The sequence below is a fragment of the Saccopteryx leptura genome, chromosome 3 (genome assembly GCF_036850995.1).
Source record: "Saccopteryx leptura isolate mSacLep1 chromosome 3, mSacLep1_pri_phased_curated, whole genome shotgun sequence".
In the NCBI taxonomy this organism is placed as follows: domain Eukaryota; kingdom Metazoa; phylum Chordata; class Mammalia; order Chiroptera; family Emballonuridae; genus Saccopteryx; species Saccopteryx leptura.
Window position 1 is genome coordinate 148805211 of NC_089505.1, and position 22470 is coordinate 148827680.

The 22470-nt window shown below is 36.6% G+C and overlaps 1 protein-coding gene across 2 annotated transcripts in view; it reads left to right on the top strand.

Annotated features, from left to right (window-relative positions):
• The window catches only part of TNNI3K (TNNI3 interacting kinase), a 286731-nt gene that overhangs the window by 227691 nt on the left and 36570 nt on the right, over positions 1–22470 (top strand). For both annotated transcript variants that reach the window (XM_066376575.1, XM_066376576.1), the window contains exons 22-23: positions 5635–5694; positions 8722–8891. In XM_066376575.1, the coding sequence (XP_066232672.1) occupies positions 5635–5694; positions 8722–8891 (230 nt within the window). The remainder of the gene's footprint in view (positions 1–5634; positions 5695–8721; positions 8892–22470) is intronic.

Below are 22470 nucleotides of genomic sequence, written 5' to 3' on the forward strand. Positions count from 1 at the left end.
TGTTTAATTTCATTTCTAGGCATTTAATTCTTTTTGATGCAATTGTAAATGGACTTGATTTTTAAATTTTTCTTTCTGATAGCTTATTACTAGTGCATAGAAATACACATAATTTTGTATATTGGTTTTATATCCAATATACTATCCTTAATTTCTTCACTATTTCTAATAGTATTGGGATGGAGTCTTTATGATTTTCTATATATAATATCATGTCACCTACAAATAGTGATAGTTTTACTTCTTCCTTTCTAATTTGGATGCATTTTATATCTCTTTCTTGACTAATGGTTCTGTCTAGAAACTACCTTACTATGTTGAATAAAAGCATAAAGAATGGGCATTTTTGTCCTTTCCTGATGTTAGAAGAAAAGCTTTCAGCTCTTCACCATTGAGTGTGATGTTAGCTGTAAGTTGGGAACTCAGTGTTAATAGACAAAGAACAGAAGCATCATAAGTAATCAGTCAGTTACAATAACACATGCGAGAGATGCCAGTAGTTTAGACAAGAGGTAGTCAGACTCTGGATAATTTTTTATTATGATGATGCAATTCAATATGACAAATTTGAGCTCAACTGAACTATTCTGTACAATGGAAATGTTGTTGGGTATGCAGGAGTAAATAAACCATGGCTTACCCTCAAAGCACTTCTTAGCAGTGATATAGACATCTAAATACTTATTTATAATGCAAGGGAGCATATAATTAATCTATATAAAGGAAGAAATTATTCTGTGGAACATTTAGACATTTTAAGAAAGATGTGTCTTATGAATTGGTCCTGAGGAGGGCAGAAGACTTCTATAGGCAGAGAATGAAAGTTAGGTAATTCCAGTCTGAGGAAATAGTAAGAACAATACCTTGCATTGGACAAAAGATCTAATCTCAGTTTACTTCTTTTGCTTCTCTGGGCTGTTTAAAGGCTGACCCATGCATATGTAGTTCAGAGGTCAGCCAGAGATTTGGGCAGGGTTTATTAGAAGATCCTAGAACTCCTTCTCTCTCAGGCTCTTCCTTGTTTTGTTTTGTTTTTTTGTTTGTTTGCTTTTTTGGATGGCACCAAGATTTCTGTCTCCTGGTGTACATGCCAAAGATAAACCACCCCCTTGGATGTGAGCAGAACCTGTGAATATAATGAGGGATTAATCCCATAATTATATTTCCTCATATGGGCACAAGGAAAGTTATTCTGTGTAGACCTGACCTACCAGATAAGCCCTATAAAAGCAGAGAATTTTCCCCGATTTGGTCACAGAGGAAGACATTAAGGTAACTTGAGGCCAGGAAGAAGCAAATGGTTATGTTATGAACTGCTTACAGAGGCCATGTGGCAAGGAACTGTGGGCATTCTCTAGAGGTGTGAGAGTCATCCCTGAGGAATAATAAGAAAACAAAGACCTGAGTCCTAAAACCAGTAAGAAATGAATCCTAATAACCAGTGAGTTTGAAACAGGTCCCTGAACCTCAGAGGAGAATCACAACGCTAGATAAATTTATTTTAGTCTTAATTTTCATCTGATGAGACCTTAGCAAAAGACCCAGATCATCTGTATTTGATGCTTGACTCACAGAAACTGGAAGATAATAAGAGAAAAAGTGGGAATTATTAGATAATGTTCTAAACCATTATATTTGTGATACTTTGTTATAAAACCATAGTAATACACTCTGGTTGCCCTGAATTCTATCCTCTGATTTTTCCAAAAAGCAAACCTGTAGATGTTTCATCAGAATTTTAATTTCTCGCTAAGATGCGGGTGGAGTTTGCCCTCAGGGTAAATGTAGTAGTAATAGCAGCAGTAATAAAAATGGGAAACCAGCCCCATGCCCTGCCTTCCTTCCAACTGATTTGCCTCCAAAATCTACCTGCATTTGTTCACTCGACTGCATTCAAATAACTATCTTTTACATTTTATCCAGAGTTTACACTTGTTGCATGGGGCAGGATTTATTCAATATCTGCTCACAAAAATTAGGGGATTAGGGAACGTGCAGATACTCCAGTACTTTCAGCCTTTTGTGTAGTGCATTTTCACCAGTGAAATAAAAGTTGGTTTTGCATCTCATTTGCATAATCGAACAACTTTATGACTTGTCGTTTGCTTTTCTGGTGTTCTTGTTTAAAAAAAAAAAGCAAATGCTACTTTTTTTAATCACTTCATATTCATTTTGAAATATCCCCTAATTTTTGTGAGCAGTATATATGCTACTTGTCCATTCAGACTCTGCATGCATTTTGAAGGCAGATTGAATGTGATTTGCTGGCAGATGAGAAGCAAAAGTGTAACAGAGAGAATACAGAGAAGATCCTGTGTTTTGGGACCACCGCAAGTGAAAGGATGTGGTTCCCATTTGCTGAAGTGGGAAGGCTATAAATATAAGATATTACAATGTGAGTTTAGCGTTCATGAGAGAATCTGGGTTTGATATAAACATTTAGGAGTTGTTTTTTTAAATCCATAAGACTGCATTAAATCCTCAACAAATTAAATAGAGAAAACAAGAAATCTCAAAAATGAGTCCTGGTACAATCCAAAATTTAGAGAAAAAGAGAAGTGAAAGAAGTGAAATCAAAAAAGAAGACTGAGAAATAGCAAATGAGAGAGGAGATACATAGTAGAACTTAATCAGATAAGGAGGTAGGTCTTTGTGTCTCTCACAAGAGCAGTTTCAACAGAGTGTTATAGAAGAAGGCCTGATTTAGGTAGAGGACAAATAGAAGGAAAAGAATAGTAAACTTTTCAAATTTAAGCATAACTTAGAACAATTTTGGTGAACAAAAAAAATGGAGTAATTGCTTCAGGGAGAAATGGAATCAAGAGTTTTATTTTATTGTTTTTAACACAAGAGAATGTATGGTACTCTGTATTTTGATGGAATTAAACAGTAGAAAAGAAACATCAATGATGCAAAAAATTAGAAGGGAGAATTCTTGTCAGAGTAATGCCTTTTAGTAGATTAGCAGACATAAGAACTAGTACACAGTGAAGGAATTGGATAGAATCAGAGAAAATTATCATCTATAGAAATAGAAGTGAAAGCAGATTTTGTAGGTTTAGACTTAGGTGACTGGTCAGTGCAGTAGTGGGAACTAGAGGTTTGAGGAAAAGGAGGAAGGTACAAAATGAGCATAATTCTGGAGTATGAGAGAGTGAGTGAACTACAAATATGTCGTAGGCTCTCTAGGTAGGACTGAAGGCCCGCTTGAAGTTAGAGGGTCTTGATTTTGAAATAAGACCAGTCAAAATGTATTTAATCAACATTGGGATTTTTACAAAATGTACAATAGGGCAAGAGAGTTGAACTATGCAGAAGAGCCTGATGATGATTGTCAATGAAATCTAAGCTAGCCTGACCAGGAGGTGGCTCAGGGGATAGAGCATCAGACTGGGATGCGGAGGACCCAGGTTCGAGACCCCGAGGTCGCCAGCTTGAGTGCAGGCTCCTCTGGTTTGAGCAAAGCTCACCAGCTAGGACCCAAAATCGCTGGCTTGAGCAAGGGGTCACTCGGTCTGCTGTAGCCCCATGATGAAGGCACATATGAGAAAGCAATCAATGAACAACTAAGTGCCACAACGAAAAACTGATGATTGATGCTTCTCATTTCTTTGCGTTCTGGTCTGTCTGTCCCTATCTATCCCTATCTCTGACTCTTGCTCTGTCTCTGAAAAAAAAGAAAGAAATCTAAGCTAACTAAGGGAGAAGATGAGGTGAGTCAGTGACAGTGAAAGATGACAGGATGAACAAAAAAAGAGGGGAGATAGGTTAGACAGCAGATAGATGATCGGTAGGTGGAACAACATTAGCAGAAACCTGATTTTTTTTTTTTTTAACAGAGGCAGAGATAGACAGGGACAGACAGACAGGAACGGAGAGAGATGAGAAGCATCAATCATCAGTTTCTCGTTCCGCGTTGCGACTTCTTAGTTGTTCATTGATTGCTTTCTCACATGTGCCTTGACCGTGGGCCTTCAGCAGACCGAGTAACCCCCTGCTGGAGCCAGGAACCTTGGGTCCAAGCTGATGAGCTCTTTGCTCAAGCCAGATGAGCCCACGCTCAAGCTGGCGACCTCGGGGTCTCGAACCTGGGTCCTTCCGCATCCCAGTCCGACGCTCTATCCACTGCGCCACCACCTGGTCAGGCCAGAAACCTGATTTTTAAGTCTGAGTAATATATATGTTGGGGATATTGTACTATTCTTTTCTACTTTGGGGTTTATTTGAAAATGGTCACAATAAAAATTTGTGGGTTTTTTAATGATAAGATGGCTTTTGTTATGAAAGGTTGTTGGCATCAGGGTTTCAGAAGAAATGAGTTAGAAAGAAAGGACATAGAGTCCAGAGCATGATCTCAGGGAAACTGAGAGAACAGAGCATGAGGAGGTTTTTGTAAACATTGCTAGTAACAGGGTCCATGGTCTGACAAGGAAGCTAAGTGAGTAAAGGAAGGTAGAAAGGTAGAAGATCTGATCATTGCAAAAGACGAGCAGGATGGGGGTCCCAGAGGTCAGGACACTGTAAAGATTATCAACACGGATAAGAAGAACAGTAAGAGTAGTGTTAGAGAGTATGACAGTGAGCGGTGACTAAAACCTTCAAAAAATGAAGGAAAGTGGCTCAGGGGAATCAATTGAGTCTTTTTAAGGAGAAATCATTTAAAAGTAAGGAAGTCACAATCTCCCTTCACTGCATTGCCACCCCCACCAACCTAGAGGTACAAGCAGCACATGAGAGGATGAGCTTCCACTTGGGACCGCTTAGGGAGAAGCAGTGTCCTCAGGGAGAGTTAGTATTAAGGGCGAAATTGTTCTACTAAAAATCTAAATTAGTTGGTTATTGCACCTTAATGTTAAATTGGGCTAGCTGCCTCCCAGTAGTTATGGTTTCATAAAAGAAGAAATAATAAGTTATGTAGTCCTTAGGATCTCACAAGGAGGTATATAATTTTTTCAGAAAGACCAACATTTTCAAAAATTCCAAGAATTTTTTTATAAATCCATAATTACTTTTATATTTCTAGCAACTAGAACAAAGTATGAACTATAATCAGATTACAATAAATGTTGGTTCAACCAAGCTCATCAGACATGGAGTTTCATAATGAATGATGTCTTTAATGGCACGTTTTAAAGATAAAAAGCTTTTCTTAAACCCATAAAATAGAACATGGTCATGAGGTTTCTATTGATCTTTGCTCTGAATCTGAGATGGTATTTTCAAAAGTGAAGCTAATTATAAAATTAGCTTTAGCAGTTCTTTTTCTATAGACACATTGTACAATATAAGGCACAGAGATAGTTAATAGCTTTTAGTATTCACTTTATTCTTTCATTTTGAAGAGGAAAACTTGCCATTTAAAAACATGCAAAGCTAATTAAAGCTTTTTCACTATTTTATTATCTGAATGTAGTTGCAAATTCTGACTTAAAACTCTTATCAGAGGGAGACCAAACATCCTTGCAGTAACAGCAAATGAACATCAATTAACACTTCAATGCGAGTGTATTTTAAATAAAAATATACACTAGTGTTAATCTCATTCTTTCTAAATGCAAATAACCAGTTTTAAAATCCAAAGAGAGTTGCTTCTCTTCTATTCTTTGGGAAAACAATTTGTTTCTTTATTTACAGGGAAGACCTGAATTTTCTGAAGTTGTTACCAAGTTAGAAGAGTGTCTGTGCAACATTGAGGTAAGATTTAGCTTCTGAAATGCGTTCATTAAAAAAGCCTTGAATAGTGCTTGCTTTGGCAACACATGCTTAAAAATGCCTTAAATATCCAAGGATGTTGGGGAATGTAGGTAAGATGGTGCTTAGGGTAAGAATGAGTGTGGGGGTGCAGAGCTTCTTCCTATTTTATCCTGTTAATTAAGTGCATAGGCTAAATTAGAATTGGCTCTATCTATGGGGACCAAGGCAAATCCAGAGTGAACTCTGGGGGCCTGTTTAACAATAATCAGGTAGGCAAATGAACACAGGTTAAAAAAATTGATATGTAGGAATTTGAAAATATAACAAATAGATTAGAAGGTAATTATTTAAATTAACTTTTTCTATATACACATTTCTATATACACTCCATACAGTGAAACATAAGCTACAATATTAAGCCATTGCTCATTTATGTTCAATGAGAAAAGGAAAAAAATGTTGCTATAATTAGTACATAAATTAATTGGGAAGCATTGCTTTTATACCACACGTATGTTGTGGAAAGTGATATATGTTGGTAATCATGTTAATGGAATTTCCTTCCCTTAATATCAAGGAGCTGTTTGCTTTAATTTTCTCTATAATTGCCTCAATTTTCTATTCACCTGGTAAGAAGATAGCATTTGAAAATAGGTAAGGAAGCTAAAACATGCACTCTGATTTAAAGATAACGGTATATTTCCAAATGCGAATGAGCGCTACAGAAGGGGATGAACATCCCACATATAAGCTGAGAGATGCACATATGTATGAAGGGAAGGGGCATAAAATGGGGAGAGATAGTATCAATTGAGATTGCATACTAAATCCCAAAGTGGAACTACTCAAAGAAAGTTCTGTGTTTTTTTTTTAAATCTCAACTAAATCACTGGACCCTAGTCTATTGGAAAGGGTTTCAGGTCTGCAACTGCAACCTGCGGTGATCTGCAGTGATGACCCTGTCTCATGACTCTGGACTGGGACTTCTAAAGAATAAGCCTTTTATGTAGAAGGAAGCTTCAGTCTTTAAACATAAGACTTCCTCTTCCTTCTCTTCAGACCTAAAACATATAATGTGGGGAGAAGTAACATACTTGGTGGGCCTTCAGGCACCCAACCAACAAGAACATCAGTTAGAAGTCTTGGATGTTGAGAGATGCCTTCAAGGCTTGAGTTCCAAGTACCCTCTCACTTTGAACCTTTATATTTGATGGAATAAGGTTACTCCAAGCCTGGGGATATATCCAATTAGATCTTAGAATAGATTCCAGAAACAAGGACAATGGTAAGATCTGCTAAACTAGCTTGTCTTGTTATATTGACCAGACTCTTAGCATAATCTTCTCTAGTGGAAAAGATGTGTAACTATGGACAATATGCAAAGAGGGCTAATTAATAGACAAGAATCAGCTTTAAAGAACTTGACTTGTGGAGTTCTATAGGCTATATATTCTCTACTTTTCAACTTTTTAGTCAGTGGTCTAGACCAAGGTCAAAAGACACTGCTCATCACATCTACAGATAAAAGTTGAAAGAGACAGTAAATATTTGAAAGCAGAAGTCCAGAATATCTTGGAGGATAAAGTAATAAGACATATCTAATAAGAATAAATTTAACAGAAATAAATATAACATCACACACAAATAAATAATAGTAAAAGTGTCACCTGGTGGATATATTGTTTAGGAGCATCATGAATGTTACTGGAGATTAAGCTCTTTGTGAGTTAGAATATGAAGTAGCTGTCTTGCTACAGAATAAAAGATCATTTTTTTCTGTTCTAAGATGGCCAAAAAAAATAGTACCCAGTTATATTCTTTTTAGGGATAATTTAAAACTGGGACACACGTTTTAGAAAAGAGAGATTAAAATGGTGAATGAATTGAAAATCATGTATTTGAGAACCAATTAAAGGAAGCAGGGATGCTTATCCCAGAGAAGAAAATATTAGGATGAGTTCAATAGCTGTTTTTAAATATCTGAAGAACTATCATGTGGCAAAGGGATTTGCCTTGTATTCTATGGGCCAACAGATGGAAATGAAGTGCAGTAGTAGATTTGGTGTATTGTGAGAGTTTTTTGCTGGTTAGAGATGTCCTCGGATAAATAAATGGATCTAGAAGCAGTGAGTTTCCTATCACTGTAGGTTCTCCACTAACTTACCTAGCTGACTTAAAAATGATACACAAAAGACATTCAATCATTGATGAGTTTAAAGATTGATTTTAACACTGACATCACATGATTCTCATAGCTTTACTTTGGAATGTCTTAGCTACACTGAAGAGCCTAGCATTGACATATATATATTTTTTTCTTAAACCAAAGTCTACTGTCTACATGTCTCATGAAATCATAATGTCAAAAGCACTAATGTTCTCAGTTGGGCTAGGTAGGATGCATGAACAGCAAGGTTGTCAAAAACTTAAGGAAACTACTCTCCTATTTTTCCTCTTATCTTTCTCATTTTCTTCCATCACACTTTTATATTTTTTAGCTATACTTAACTATTTGTAACTATTTTTTAAAAGTCTTTCACAACAACTCTGTTTAGTCCTCATGCTTGCCAAATATTAAAGTATTCTTCATTTTATAAAATGGATGTATTCTTGGAGAAGTGTGTAAATCTACTTTATGTAAATGGAATAATTTCATTTAAAATGAATGATTTTAAGTTATAAGCTAAAGGAAACCTGCCATGAATCTTATCATCATAGTGAAAAATGCAGAAAATCTTTTGACCACGAAATAATAACCTTCTAAATATTTATTTCACTATCTGACTTGAAACTACTATTTTCTGAAAAAAATGAACATAAATTTAATGAACCAGCTCTCAACTTGGAACTAGGTCAAAAAGGTAAATTACGTTAGCCAGATGTTGCTATCCTAGGCTGAAAGGAAAAGCCAGAAGCAAGCTGAGAGGAATAGAAATTAAAATATGAGAAATCCTAGAATAAAAAGTTAAAATAAAGCCTGTTGGATTTATTATATTAAATGTTTGAAATTGCCCCTCCTTCACCTAGATAATGTCTCCTGCATCCAGTAATAGCAGCGGGTCTCTCTCACCTTCCTCTTCTTCCGATTGCCTGGTGAGCAGAGGCGGACCTGGCCGGAGCCACGTGGCAGCTTTACGGAGTCGTTTTGAATTGGAATATGCTCTGAATGCAAGGTCTTATGCCGCCTGGTCCCAAAGGTAAGGAGTAATCTAAGCAACAGTCTCTCAGGCAAGTCAGATTCCAGAATCTCATCAAGATAGACACCTAATTTGATTCATGTCAATGAACGTGGCGGGGAGGGGGGGGGGGCATGGGGAATGGATTCCACCTTATGGCAAACTTTGAAAGAAGAGTTTTTTAGCCCATTTAAAAAAGAATATATGACCAAAAATTGAAAATTTTATTATCTATTAGTTTAGGTTTTTAAAATTTCAAGTGAAAGCAATTAACTCTACTTAAGCAAGAATGGTCTAGCTACAACAACAAAGGAAAGTTGTGGAACATGTTTTGGGTTTATCTTATAGAATCCAAGGAAAAATACCTTGTGTAGGAATGAAGAAACAGTCTTGAAACTCTGAGCAGCAAAAGCTCGGCATTCATACAACCCAGCAATTTCACTCCTAACAATATACCCAAAAGAATTGAAAACAGGTAGTCAAACAAATACTGACATTCAAATGTCTATAGCAGTACTACTCACAATAGCCTAAAGATGGAAGCAACATAAATATTTATCACTAGATGAATAAATCAACAAATGTGTATCCAACAATAGAATATTATTCATTTATACAGAGGAATGATATACTAATACATGCTCTAACATGGTAAAAGAAGGGACATGCATTGGTCTACAAAGGTGTCACATATTATATGACTGTATTTATATGAGTATCCAGAATAGGTATATTAATCAGTTTGGGCTGTCATAACAAAATAGTTATAACATAGCATATATTGTAACAAAACACTGGGCGGTTTGCCTGACCTGGTACTGGTGCAGATAGAGCATCAACCTGGGACAGCGAAGACCCAGGTTCAAAACGCTGAGATCACTGGCCTGAGTACGGGCCCACCAGCTTGAACAGAGGATTGCTGGCTTGAGCATGGAATCATAGACATGACCCATGGTCTCTGGCTTGTGCCCAAAGGTCACTGGCTTAAAGCCCAAGGTCGCTGGCTTGAGCAAGGGGTCAGTGGCTCTGTTGGAGCCCCCCATCAAGGCACATATGAAAAAGCAATCAATGAACAATTAAAATGCTGCAACAAGAAGTTGACACTTCTCATTTCTCTCCTTTTCTGTCTGTCTGTCCTGGTCTGTCTCTCTCTCTCTCTAAAAATATAAATACTGGATATTTTAAGCAATAAAAATATATTTTCTTACAGTGGAGTTTAGCACCATGGTGACAGCATGGTTGGGTTTTGGTGGGACTTACAGATGGTCACTTTCTCGCCATGCCCTCACATGGCAGAGAGAGCTCTGGCATCTTTTCATCTTTATAAGGTCACCAGTTCTATCAGATCAGGACTTTACTCTTCTGACCTCATTTAACCTTAATCTCTTCCTTAAAGGCCCTATCTACAATAGAGTCACATAAGGGGTTAGGATTCAACCTATAAATTTGGTAAGAAGGGGACACAACCCAGTCCATAGCCATAGGTAAATCCATAAAAACAACCTAGACTGGTGGTTGCTAGAGACTTAAGGGGATGGGAGAAATTGGGAGGAACTTCTTAATGAATATGGAGTTTTATTTTGAGATGATGATATTTTTGAATTAGAGGTGGTAGTTGCAAAACATTGTGAATGTACTAAAAGCCACCAAATTGTTCACTTTAAAATGACTAATTTTGCCACGTAAACTTCACTTAAATGAAATAAAAAGGCCAAAAAAATTTAAGCAAATGGGCAGGTCAGAAACAGAGGAAAAATAATTCAGCATTCTTCTGTAGTGAGCTCTGCTACCTACACGCCCAGTTCCCAATAAGCAGTCTCCTTGTCTCTCGGTTTAATTGTCAAGTTTCAAGAAGAGATACAATGGTCATCTCTTACCATAATACTTCTACATAAAACCATGCCATAACTCAAGGATATACAATCATATACATTTATTTCTTGTTCATGCGTTTGTGGGCTGCTTTTAGTTGGGCTTGGCTGTGTGCTGGAGGTTGTACCCAGGTCTCTCCTCCTCTTTGGACCAACACATACTTGAGGCATGGTCTTGTCATGAGCAAACACAGGAACTCAAGAGGACAAGCCCAAGTTAACATGCATATTTAAAGCCTTTCTTCATTTTGCATTCTACGACATTCCATTGGCAAGTCACATAACTGAGTCCAACATCAACAAGGAGAGAAAATATACTCAACCACCAGAGGGAAGAACTACAAAGTCACATGGCAAAGGGCCTACATACAGAAAGCATAAGAAATTAGAAATAAAAGCAGTCTGTCACAGGAGAGAACGGGATTGACCTTCTTTGGATCAAATGGCCACCTCTGCTCTAAGTAAATGTGGTTGTAGTGGAGGTAGGGTCATATTTCTTAAATAGAAATGTGGCAGCCAGGGACCGACCTCTGTTCCAGATGGAAGCAGAAAATACAATCGGTGTGAACCTAATGGATACCCTAAAAAGTATGCACTACAACCCATGGAAAATCAGAAAAGGTTGGCTTCAAGTCTCTGTCCTTCCACATGAACTCCCAAGCTTTTACACATGAGCCGATACACATGTTCACTCACACAAGCCATTATCATAGTAAAGATATTTATCTTTATATGGAGAAAGAGTATCTGGGAGTTAGCAAGGATCTGATATCATCTGCAAACTGCTACTGTTGCCTTTCTTTTCTTAGCACTAGTTGTTACACTCCTGGTCTAAAAGAGTTGCGGTTACAGTTAGGAAGAGATAAGAATCTGAATCATGTAGCCTTTAATCTAGGAATTGTCATAAAATTAAGTATCAGCAAGTTTGATTGATAACCAGGAAAACTGGACACAATATTTTATTGGATTCCAGTCTTTCACATAATTTCATAAGGGGCTCACAGGCCAAGATTAGATTACTTTCGGTCATGATATCGTCTTCTAGTTCCATCTGATCTTTTTAGTCTTTGCTTGTGGTTTAAAAATTAATTCTCTGAACAGTCAGGTTTTGATATTTCCAAAGAAGCAGAGGTTAAGAGGATGAGCTGAAGAGTCAGATAGATCTGAGGTTCAGTCTTGGCCTTATCATTCACCAGCTCATTGACCTTGGACAAGTTACATAACAGCTCTTAGGATTTTTATTGGGAGAGGCAGTATTGTCACAGGAGTCAGTGATTGATTGAAAGATGCCAGCAGACCAAAGCAAAGGACACAAGTTCCTATAATGTAGATAACTCACACAATCACAGCAAATAGCTACACAGCAGGGGAGGCACAGTAGCACTCTCAATTAGGTGAGTTGACGGTGGAAAGAACACAGCTTCTCTGGCCTTCAAGAACCCAGAGAGGTATATCACTCTTCATGAAACTCCTTGAATGGGGTTTTCCATTAGGTTTTGGGGGGGGTTTTGAGATTTGATAGTATCGTAAGGTATTTCATAACCCCCTGTTCCTTCATGACCGTTGTGGAACTCTGGTAAGTGTTTGTCTGTGAACTTGATCAAATTTCACTGAGTGTTTGCTATGAGGGCACACTGAAGGTCAGTTCAATAGTTGTACTATCCCTCTAGCAAGCTCAATCTTCAGACTGCTTGGAATTAACTGCAGAATAGGAAAAGCATTTAGCTAAGGTGAAAGATTCACCAAGATAAGAATATGTTTTATTCATAACTGTATCCTTACTATGTAGCAGTGTGATTGACGTAGAGTCAATATGTAATAAATATAAGTTTAATAAAGAATTGAATAAATTGGCTCCACAAGTCATAATTATTATTAATTTGGAGCATAATCAGTATACAAGTTTTAACTACATGCTATCTCTATTTTTTTTCATTTAAGTAGCTATCACTATTGAGCATCTTCTGCATGCTGGGTACTATTTTAAACTTTGAATAGTCATCTAAGTAAACCTTAGGGACTAAGTATTCCAAGTTTTATAGACAAGGAAACTGAGGCTTGGAAAAGGTAAGCAAGTTTCTTAAGTTTATGGGGGAGGATGGAATTCTCATTCAGGACTGTTTGCAGAATTTCTCTGGCACAAGAGGTGGCACTTTTCAGAAGCTTGGGATATAGTATTTTTTCAGTACTTATATCTGCTAGACTTCTAGTTTCTTCTGGAAGTCCGTCAAAGAAAGGATTCAGCTATTCCTCCCAAGCCTGTCTTTTCATCTTGTGTATATAAAAGACAGAGCAAGTGAGACAAGAGATCAATAGATTCTTAAAGTCAGAGAGCCCAAAGATGCAGAACCTGATGGACTAACTCCACCAGGGCTGTGAGTTTAACAGCCTGGAAGACAGTGGCTCTCAGCTTTGGCTGCACATGAGAATCCTCTGGGGAGCTTTTACAAGCACCAGTGCCCAAGACCAATTAAACCACAATCCATGGGACTGACATCTAGACATCAGAATCTTTTAAATTTCCCAGGTGATTCCAATATACATCTAAGTATGAGACTCATGCTAGATGAGAATGCTGCACTGCTAATCTGTCAGTCACTCTGTGGGAAGGAGATGCAACTGATGGAATAAATGGAAAGAGGGAACTGTGAGCCCAGGTAAAACAGTAGCTGTGACCAAAGGAGAACATGTGAAGGCTGAGTATTCGTGGGTCTTTCCACAAAGTCCTTGCAATGTACTAGTAACCTCTGGTCTAAAAGGCATTCTAACAATTCATTAAAATCAAACAAGGTGTAATTTTTAGCTTGGCATCATGCTTTTAAAAAATGAGAACAAGATTTTGCCTGGAGTTCTGACTAATGTGTTTCCAATTCCAGGCTTCAGAACCCTTGATACATGTCTTTAAAATAGTATTTTTTTATATCCCAACGTTGGTTATTGAAGTTTACAACCCTTAGTTTTATAATGCTTGATTTAATGGGAGTTTTGGTTGTTGTTTGCATATTTGTTTTTAATAATTTTTTTTCTTTTCTAAAATAAAAGTCAAGATAAGAAATTGTGTCAGATACTTTTTTCACTAGTAATAGAAATTTACTAATTCTTACTGAAACTACAAATTGGTAAAATATGTGATTCAGAAAGGCATGCCGGAAGTTCTGCCTATTTAAAAATATTTGTGTCTAGATATATTTGGAAAACTAAGCATGTGGCAGTTGCTCCTCCCACAGGGTCTGAAATCTCCCATCTTGTACATAGACTACATCATGTAAATTTAGAAATGACAAAATGATACACAACCTTTCAGATGGGAAAACCAATTAGTGTTTGTGTGGGGCTGGGCTCTGAGAATAGAACACTATGACCTAGTTAGTTGTCCAGGAGAAGGAACCCAGAGATGCAGAGATTGAAACTGTAAAATGAATACATTCAGCATTAATTGCTCACAATACAAAAGGGCCCATCAAAGAGATCCTTTAAATAAAAACCTTGACTTGTGCACTTAAAATGCAATTCAACTTATAAAAGAGAATATAAGTTATAAAATTTTAATTTACACATAGTTTTTCTGGAACATAGCAAATGTGTAAATAAAACTGATGTTTCTAGAAGGAATGAAAAAAAAAAGACAGTCATGAGAGGATTGAGTACATTTGTTGTTGGGGAGCAAGATATTTATCAAGTAAAACCAATAGTGTCTCCTCCTTGTTGATGGGGGCCAGATATTCCTATGTGTTATTTGTACTGAAACTTTCTTCAGGCTCCTTAAATGTTATCTTTTCTTCCAAACCTTCCTTTATATCAAGTTTATTTCTCTTGCCAGCTCATCACAATCAACAGTTTGCTTGCTTCTCTCTTCTTCCATGAGATTTCTTGTGATTCCATACAATGCGTGGCTTCTCTTTCTCTTCCTTCCTCTCTCTCCCTCTCTCACACACACATTATTACACACACATGCGTACACTCATGCACACACAGTTTACCCCCAGATATGTCCAACCTTGACCAGTCTGCTTCCTTCGTAAAGTCTCTACCTTCTCTCCCCTTCAAGCTTCTCCATACCCTAATCCACTTACCCCTCTACTACCAACATATTCTTACTTCTATAGAACTAAAGTATGTCATTATCCTACCTTAAAACCATCAATAATTCTCCATTGCCTCTAAAATTTAAGTGCAAGTATCTTTTTCTGGAATCCAAATTGGTTAATGATACATTGTTCTACTTTTAACTCCCACTGAGCATCCTACATTCCACTGGTATAAGACACAGAGTGATATTGTCACTCTTGAAATACATTCTAGGATTTTTTTGTTGTTGTGGTTAGGTTTTTTTGTTGTTGTTGTTGTTTTTGTTTGTTTGGGGTTTTTTGTAGTTTCAATGACTAGGAAGGTGCTAATAACGTTTAGTGGCCCCGAGGACAAAATTAAGAATTGTCCTGCAAAAAATAGCAATAGAATCCCTGGTGACATACACTATAGACAAATTAGACATTCCACTATTTCTCATACACACCCAATGTTTTATCTACTGTCAACTTATTTCTGTATTCTAATTTTTAACCCTAACCTCCTCCTAATCTTGTCAAAATATTAATCAGCCTTCAGTAATATCTCAATCACTATACTATAACAAAGCCTTTCCTGGGGCTATGCTCTGCATAATTATAGATTTAATTTTGAATTTTTGGGGTGTATAGAATCTGACAGTATCTTTTATACATTCTGAATAATATTCAACCACTACCTCTTCTAATATTTTTTTACCCCATATTTCTTATTCTTTATGCCTGAAGTTCTAGAAGCATTTTAGATTTTCTCACTTTATTTTTCTAATTTCTCAATCACTTTTTCTTTTATATTTATCCAAACTCTATATTCTCTTTATTCAGCTTTCCGGTTATTTCTTCAAGTCTATCTTCCAGTTCAAAAATACTCTCAGTAGCCAGATTTAATATGTTCTGTTCATTGAATTTTTATTTCATTTGTAGAAGTTTAAACTTTTTGCAACTTTATTAGACAGTTTTTAAAATCTCTTTTTCCTTTTACATGCCTTTAATTGCTTCTTTTCTATTCAAATATATTTATTTTGTATTCTATATTTTAATGTCTGATATTTCTAATCTCTGCAGCCTTTCTAAATCGAAATACTTCTAAATCTAACTATGTAGTTTGTTGCGTCTGCTAATTCTTGCTCCTGGTTTCTTTATGTATTTAGAGATTTTTGTTTGAATTTTGGGCTTATGTTCCTTAGAACTTTATCTCTGGCATTTCCCCCCTTATTTGCTGTAGGTAGCTTTGCAAATAATTTGCTTTTGCTTTTGCTGATTAGGTAGAGAAACTAATTCCTCAGAATCAGTTTAAAACATTAATTTCAAGGGCTTTTTTATAAAACATATAATAATATTTTTGTTCTAAAATTTGTATCTGTGTGAGTTTGTGGATGAGACTTCTCCAGGTATATATTTTATTTATCATTTTTCTCATCTTATCTGGAGCAAAGGATGAAACAGGGCACTTACCTTCTGTATCTCCATGTTTAGAGAGGATATAATCTTTCTCATTCACAATGGGGTTGTGCCTCATTCAGGGTCCTAGCCTCATACCAGTGTGTCTTATGTGACTTCCCACTTTACTTGGGCCCATGCTTTGTTTCCCCCATGCGGTCAAATAAAATTCAAGCTTTAGACCCACAAGAATCAGTATGAAAGCATCTTCACAACACTTACATCCATCTGGAGTTATAGTTTTATCCAATCATTTTATTGATATCTATACCAAATCATAAACCTCATAAGGGCATGAACTTCTCTCCCTCTTTTTTTGTAACAGAGAGAGAGAGACAGGGACAGACAGACAGGAAGAGAGAGATGAAAAGCATCAATTCCTTTTTGCAGCTCCTTAGTTGTTCATTGATTGCTTTCTCATGTGTACCTTGACTGGGGGACTACAGCAGAGTGAGTGACCCCTTGCTTAAGTCAAAACCATTGGGCTCAAGCCAGAGACCTTTGGGCTCAAGCCAGCGACCATGGTGTCATGTCTATGATCGCACGCTCAAGTCAGCGAACCCACGCTTAAACTGGTGAGCTTGCGCTCAAGCCGGTGACCTGGGGGTTTTGAATCTGGGTCCTCTGCTTCTCCGTCTGATGCTCTACCCATTGTGCCACCTGGTCAGGCTGAACTTCTTTTTGATGCTGTATCTCCAATATATAAAACAGTATTTGGTACGTGGCAGGTGCTAAATACCTATTTGGGGAAAAAATCATGATAGATCCTCACAAATATTATGCTGTTCAATTTTCACAGCAATCTTGCTAGGTAGGCCTTATGATTTCTATTTTTCAGGTTAAAAAATAACCAAAACTAAAATAATTTAAGCAATTTATATAAACCTATAAAGTAGAAAGTGGTAACTAATAATTGCTTTGGGGTCTATCTGGTAGTGTTTTCTTTATACCAAACTATCTGGAGACTAAGCTTGATAAACCTGTTTGAACCACCTCTAAGAAGCAAGAATTTACTAGCCTTGGGTTTTGGCTTTGCTGATAATCTGCTGAGAGCTGTCCAGAGTGCTGAACCACCTCATCTATAGCTGTGCTAGATCCAATATAGAACATAGTATACTCTCAGTCTATGCAGGGAATATTTCCCTTCTCACTCTGACTACTTCTGATACTAGCCATTTTACCTTAGCTATGCCGGCCCATAACAAAGCTTTATAATCAACTGCCTGCACTAATATACACCTAACCTGAACACAACAAACCACATCTGCTGCCTCATTCACCAGCATGCCATGACCTAACCTTGCCCTTTCTATCTCCTTTATTCATGTCTCTGGAAATCAGCCTGACTCCCTACCCATATTTCTAAAACAGTAAAAGCTGATTATAATATATAAAATGACAAACTCTTTTCCTCTAGACACTTGGGGACTAGTTTTAAGGCTAACTCTACTATAATTTCTTTATGAAGTACATTGTAAAACTAGACTTTTCCATTTCCTCATAAATATGTTCTTTATTATGGTAGTCATTTACATTCAGTGTATTTTTTAGAAAGAAGATTTTAGCTGATATATTGAGTCAACAAATAGACTATCTAATAATAAATATTTTAAAAGTTTTTTAATCTTGGAAATGGAAAAATAAGTATTTCCTTGTCTAATAACAAAATCTAAGAATCTTCTAGCTGATTCTACACAGAAATAATTTTAAAATCTATAAGTTTAAGGAAATGATAAAAGAATAGCATTTTTGGAATTTTAAACTGTTTCTTTACTTATTAAATACTGATTTAAAATGTGACGTCTATAGAATTTATAAAAGACCTCGGTTTGTATCAAAGTATCACGTTAGTATATAACTCTTATTTCAACAATGTCTTCTGAGTTTGTAGAAGGTGTTGTTTTACTAACTCATTAGGCTTAAGTTATATAGACCTTGTTGACATTGTTTGTATAATGAGGAGAGCAAGAGGTTGTTTGCCTAACCTAGGGACAAGACAACTTTTTTTCTAGAATAATTATCACCTCCGAGATATATAATCTTTGTGACACTCACTTGATGAAGGTCAGATTTTAAGCTCATTAAAGGTCTGCACTGGAAAAATATAAAAGTCAAAAGAAAGCAGCTAAAATCTAAGCAAGTACCATGATGCCTGTCAGTTGCCTTTTATCTCTTTCTTTTTAAGCTCAAATCTTCTTGAGGTGCCCCAAATTTTTTCTAATGAACAAAAGCAGAAAAAAATTAATATCATGGTATATGTTGTTAAGAAAGAATATAACTATTCACATTGATATGAGGCTATGAAAGTATTTAGTATACCTCTTTATGACCCTGAATGTCATCTAATAAAAATGGGAAATTAATGAAAGTAGAGAGGGGCCTTGCAAGAAGTTAAAACTATTTTCATAGAGTTCCAAAAATTAAGCATAATCATCTATGTATATTTACATAAAATCTTTTCATCACAGGCCCTGGTGCATTATAGTGAAATAAGCACACAATTCTCATATGCATACATACACTCAAAAAATGAAAAGACTATAAATTTATAGCTAGTGTCCTCTGGTTTTTATGCTGCTAGTATCCTAACATTCATCAGAATTGGAAATAATCTGTGCTGAATTGCTATAGGGCTCTAGGTAAGAACTCCTTTTCAGCTGATGTGGACCTGAGGCAATATTGTGGCTCTTTTCTAGTTGCTTTGCTATCTAGCGCCACCTAGCAACCAGCTGACAAACCTCAGGTGGGGTCTCCAGCCCTGACTGCTAATAAAAAAGAGAAAGGCTTGGAGATTTCCCGCTGAACAAAGGCGTTCAACCTTAAAGTTAGGAGCATGTGGGAAATATCAATCCTTTCTTTCAGTTGCTTGACTTTTAAAACCACCCTTAATTTGAAACAGGCTTTAGCCATGAAAAAGAGGGGGGGAAAAGAACATCAAACAAAGTATTCTGTTCAGAAGAAGAAGTGGTGTAAAATAGAAAATTAATAAAAGTGAAGATATGAGAAGAGTCCTACGTGTGTAAAAGTGGCACATTTTTTATAAGCTTAAAGGACGTGAATTTATTGTAGCATAAAAATTGCATAAAAAGAGTGAGTGAGTGACATATTTAGGTTACAATATATGCACTTGAGAGAGAGAGAATGAGATGCAGCTCTTGCATGGCTATTCTGATGCTATAATTTTGTGTTCTTTCCTTCCCTTTAGTAGTGCATTATGTTAGCATAACCTAAAATGGGCTCCCTCATAACCCAAAGGGCCAGCAGAGTGTATTTCCCTCTTCAAGCTTTTGTAATACTAATTAACTAAATCCCAGCCACAAAAAGGGAACCTGTGAAGATTCGCCAAAGGCAAATAGCTAAATAAATGGTGATAGATTTCTGTTTTCAATTAGATGAAATGACATATTGGGACAACGAATAGCCTGACTTTCTAATGATGAGAGTTTTATGAGCTTTCCATTCCTGGAAATGAACAGACACCTTGGCCTTTTCTCCATTCATAACCAGAAGGAGGACCTAGACCCACTCTTGTGTTTCTCAAAACACTCAGGTTCTATCTTTGAAGGCGATGGGTACTGTGTAGACTGAAAGTAAGACTTGGTCTGAAAATGCTGCTTATGAGACTGCTTCCCCTCTACTAAAATGTCTGAGAGGACACAACACAGACCAAACAGAACAACTGGCCTAATTAAATCTGTCCAGGCAGCACCCTGTGCTGTTCAACAGTCTCACTCCAGTACTGGCCCCGCCCAGCTCCCTCCTGACTTCAGTGTTTGTGCTGTGAATCTTTTGCTAGCATAGCAACTGTTGCTATGTTTGCAGTAATAAGAAGTGGGTGATGCTATGTCTCTGTAACGATTCAGATACAAGAGCAATGATTTCTAAATAGATTTCTGAAGCAGCTCTTACAGTGGTGCTGCAGTTTAACAGGTTTAATTCCTCTTAGATTTTTTTTTTTCTTCTTTTCTCCTTTAGCACTTCCCCTGTGGACTAAATCTAACCCTCATATTACGTAAAAATGGCAACATCCTTTTTTTTGCTTGCTAGTATTTGAAACAGAAAATTTCCTGTCAAAGAAGACATTCTACAAGTCACTGTTTCTTATTATTTCCTTGGAATCTATGAGATTAAATTGTTGTTTTATTATTTATTTATTTATTTATTTATTTAGATAAGAGCTAATACAGCCTGAAAAAAAAATCTGGAACCAGTAAAAATATATATATAATAATAATGCCTGTACTAACCAAAGTGGACGACTACCATATATCATTAATATTCATTATATTAACTGAGCATTTTCTATTAATGAGCAGATGTTTTAAAGCACTCAACTGCAAAGAAGCACAAATATATATTTACCTGTTTACATTTTTTTCCAAAGAAGCAGCAAAAATAAATAAATAAAATCCTTTTTTTGTTGTTGTTTGTTTTGGCCTTAATCAGGCACCTATTTGCCAACCATGTTACATATTTTTATCACTTACTCTGTTTCAGACACTACTGTGCATTTTTATATGCCACTCATATTATTGACTTATCACAGCTCTTCTACAAGATTTTTTTTTTTAGTCAATATTCTACAAATGAAAAAACTGGAGCACAAAAATTATCCTTGACCTGCCCCAGGCTTTGCAGTTATTAAACAGCAGGGCTAAGCCCGAGCCTATATCAGCCTGACTCCAGAGCCCACCACCTTTCACGCCTTCCTGAACTCCTGCCGTGTCAGGGAGCTGCTCTCATGCTCCTCAGCATGTGGCATGGGCAGGTCTCTCCCTGCCTTGGGCTTCAGGATTCGCATTCACAGTGAAGCATGTGAACTGGGTCCTTGTTACTCCAGGTGCAGCCCACAGACCAGCAGCTACAGCTTCACCTAGGACCTCGTTAGAAACTCAGACTCTCAGGCCCCGCATGGACCTCCTGAATCACAATGTACATATTAACCGGACTTTATTCAGTGAATATACATTAAAATTTAAGACTCACAGGACTTGCCAGTCTCTATCCCTTCTAGTTCAAGTATATTTAGAATGTTGTCCCTCTTATCTGTCTAGTTCTTCTAGATCCTACCTTTCCTCCAATGTAGTATCACTGTTCCTATAAGCATTTCTAATCTCATCATTAAACCAGATTTTCCTCTCTTCTAAAAAAAGTTTTATATATTTTAATTCACTTACCACTTGTTAGTGTTGTCTTTGTTGTATATATTTCTTGAGGGAGAGACCCATCTATGTAAAATAATTTTATACCAGCTGGCATAGTACATTATACTAAAGAAAAGCTGTTGAAAGAAATGTTCAATAAAACATTGTCTTAATTTAGTTACAGATGTCATATAGGGCTCTGGTTGCAAGATCCCCATATATCAATTATGAACTTTTCAAGGTAAGCATTTTCTAAGAATTCTTTAAATATGGATCCAAAAAAGCTTGCAAGTAGCACACATGAAGGGAAGTTTTCAGACTTTTTATTACCCCTCATCTTTTTAGCACACAATACTTAAAAGATTCAATAAAAACCAAGCTCAACTTCAAAATCTCCTCCTCTAGGAAGCCTTCCTAAATACTTTCAATTGGTTATATACCCATCATGGTTTTGGCCATCTTATCCTGTACGTATCTCATAAGGGCATAGAAACTGTTATAATCATTATAATTATATTAACTGTCCCCTTATACACAGAAGCATGCAGGCACACTCATACACACACACACACACACACACACACACACACACACACTGTATATTGTTTGTGTTCTTCTGTCTTTCATCTTTGTGTTTTTAATATTTATCATAATTTTTGGCATGTAGTAAGTGGTGGATATATGTATATTGAATGAATGAATGACTTAATCAATGCAAACCTTTTGACTCTAAAGTCTTTTTTTGGCCCACATTAGAGCTCATTGACACCAAGAACAAAACATAGAATGAAGGCTAAGGAAAGCTGGTTGGGTATGGACTCATTTGTAGCATTTGTGGGAGAAAGTTATAAACAGAGAATGCTCCAACTGCACACAATCCTCTGAGCTGATATCATCCCTCTGAATTATCTGTTTTATATGAGAATCTTAGGCTTTTACTCTCTGTATATTTTAAAAGAAAATAGAACAGGAAACATCTAGGTGGCTATTTCATGATAAAACTTCCCTTCCATGCTGAGAAAGAATTTGTCAGGCTGGGGAAGCTGACCTTTGGTAGCTTTGACCTAGGAAGCCAGCACTT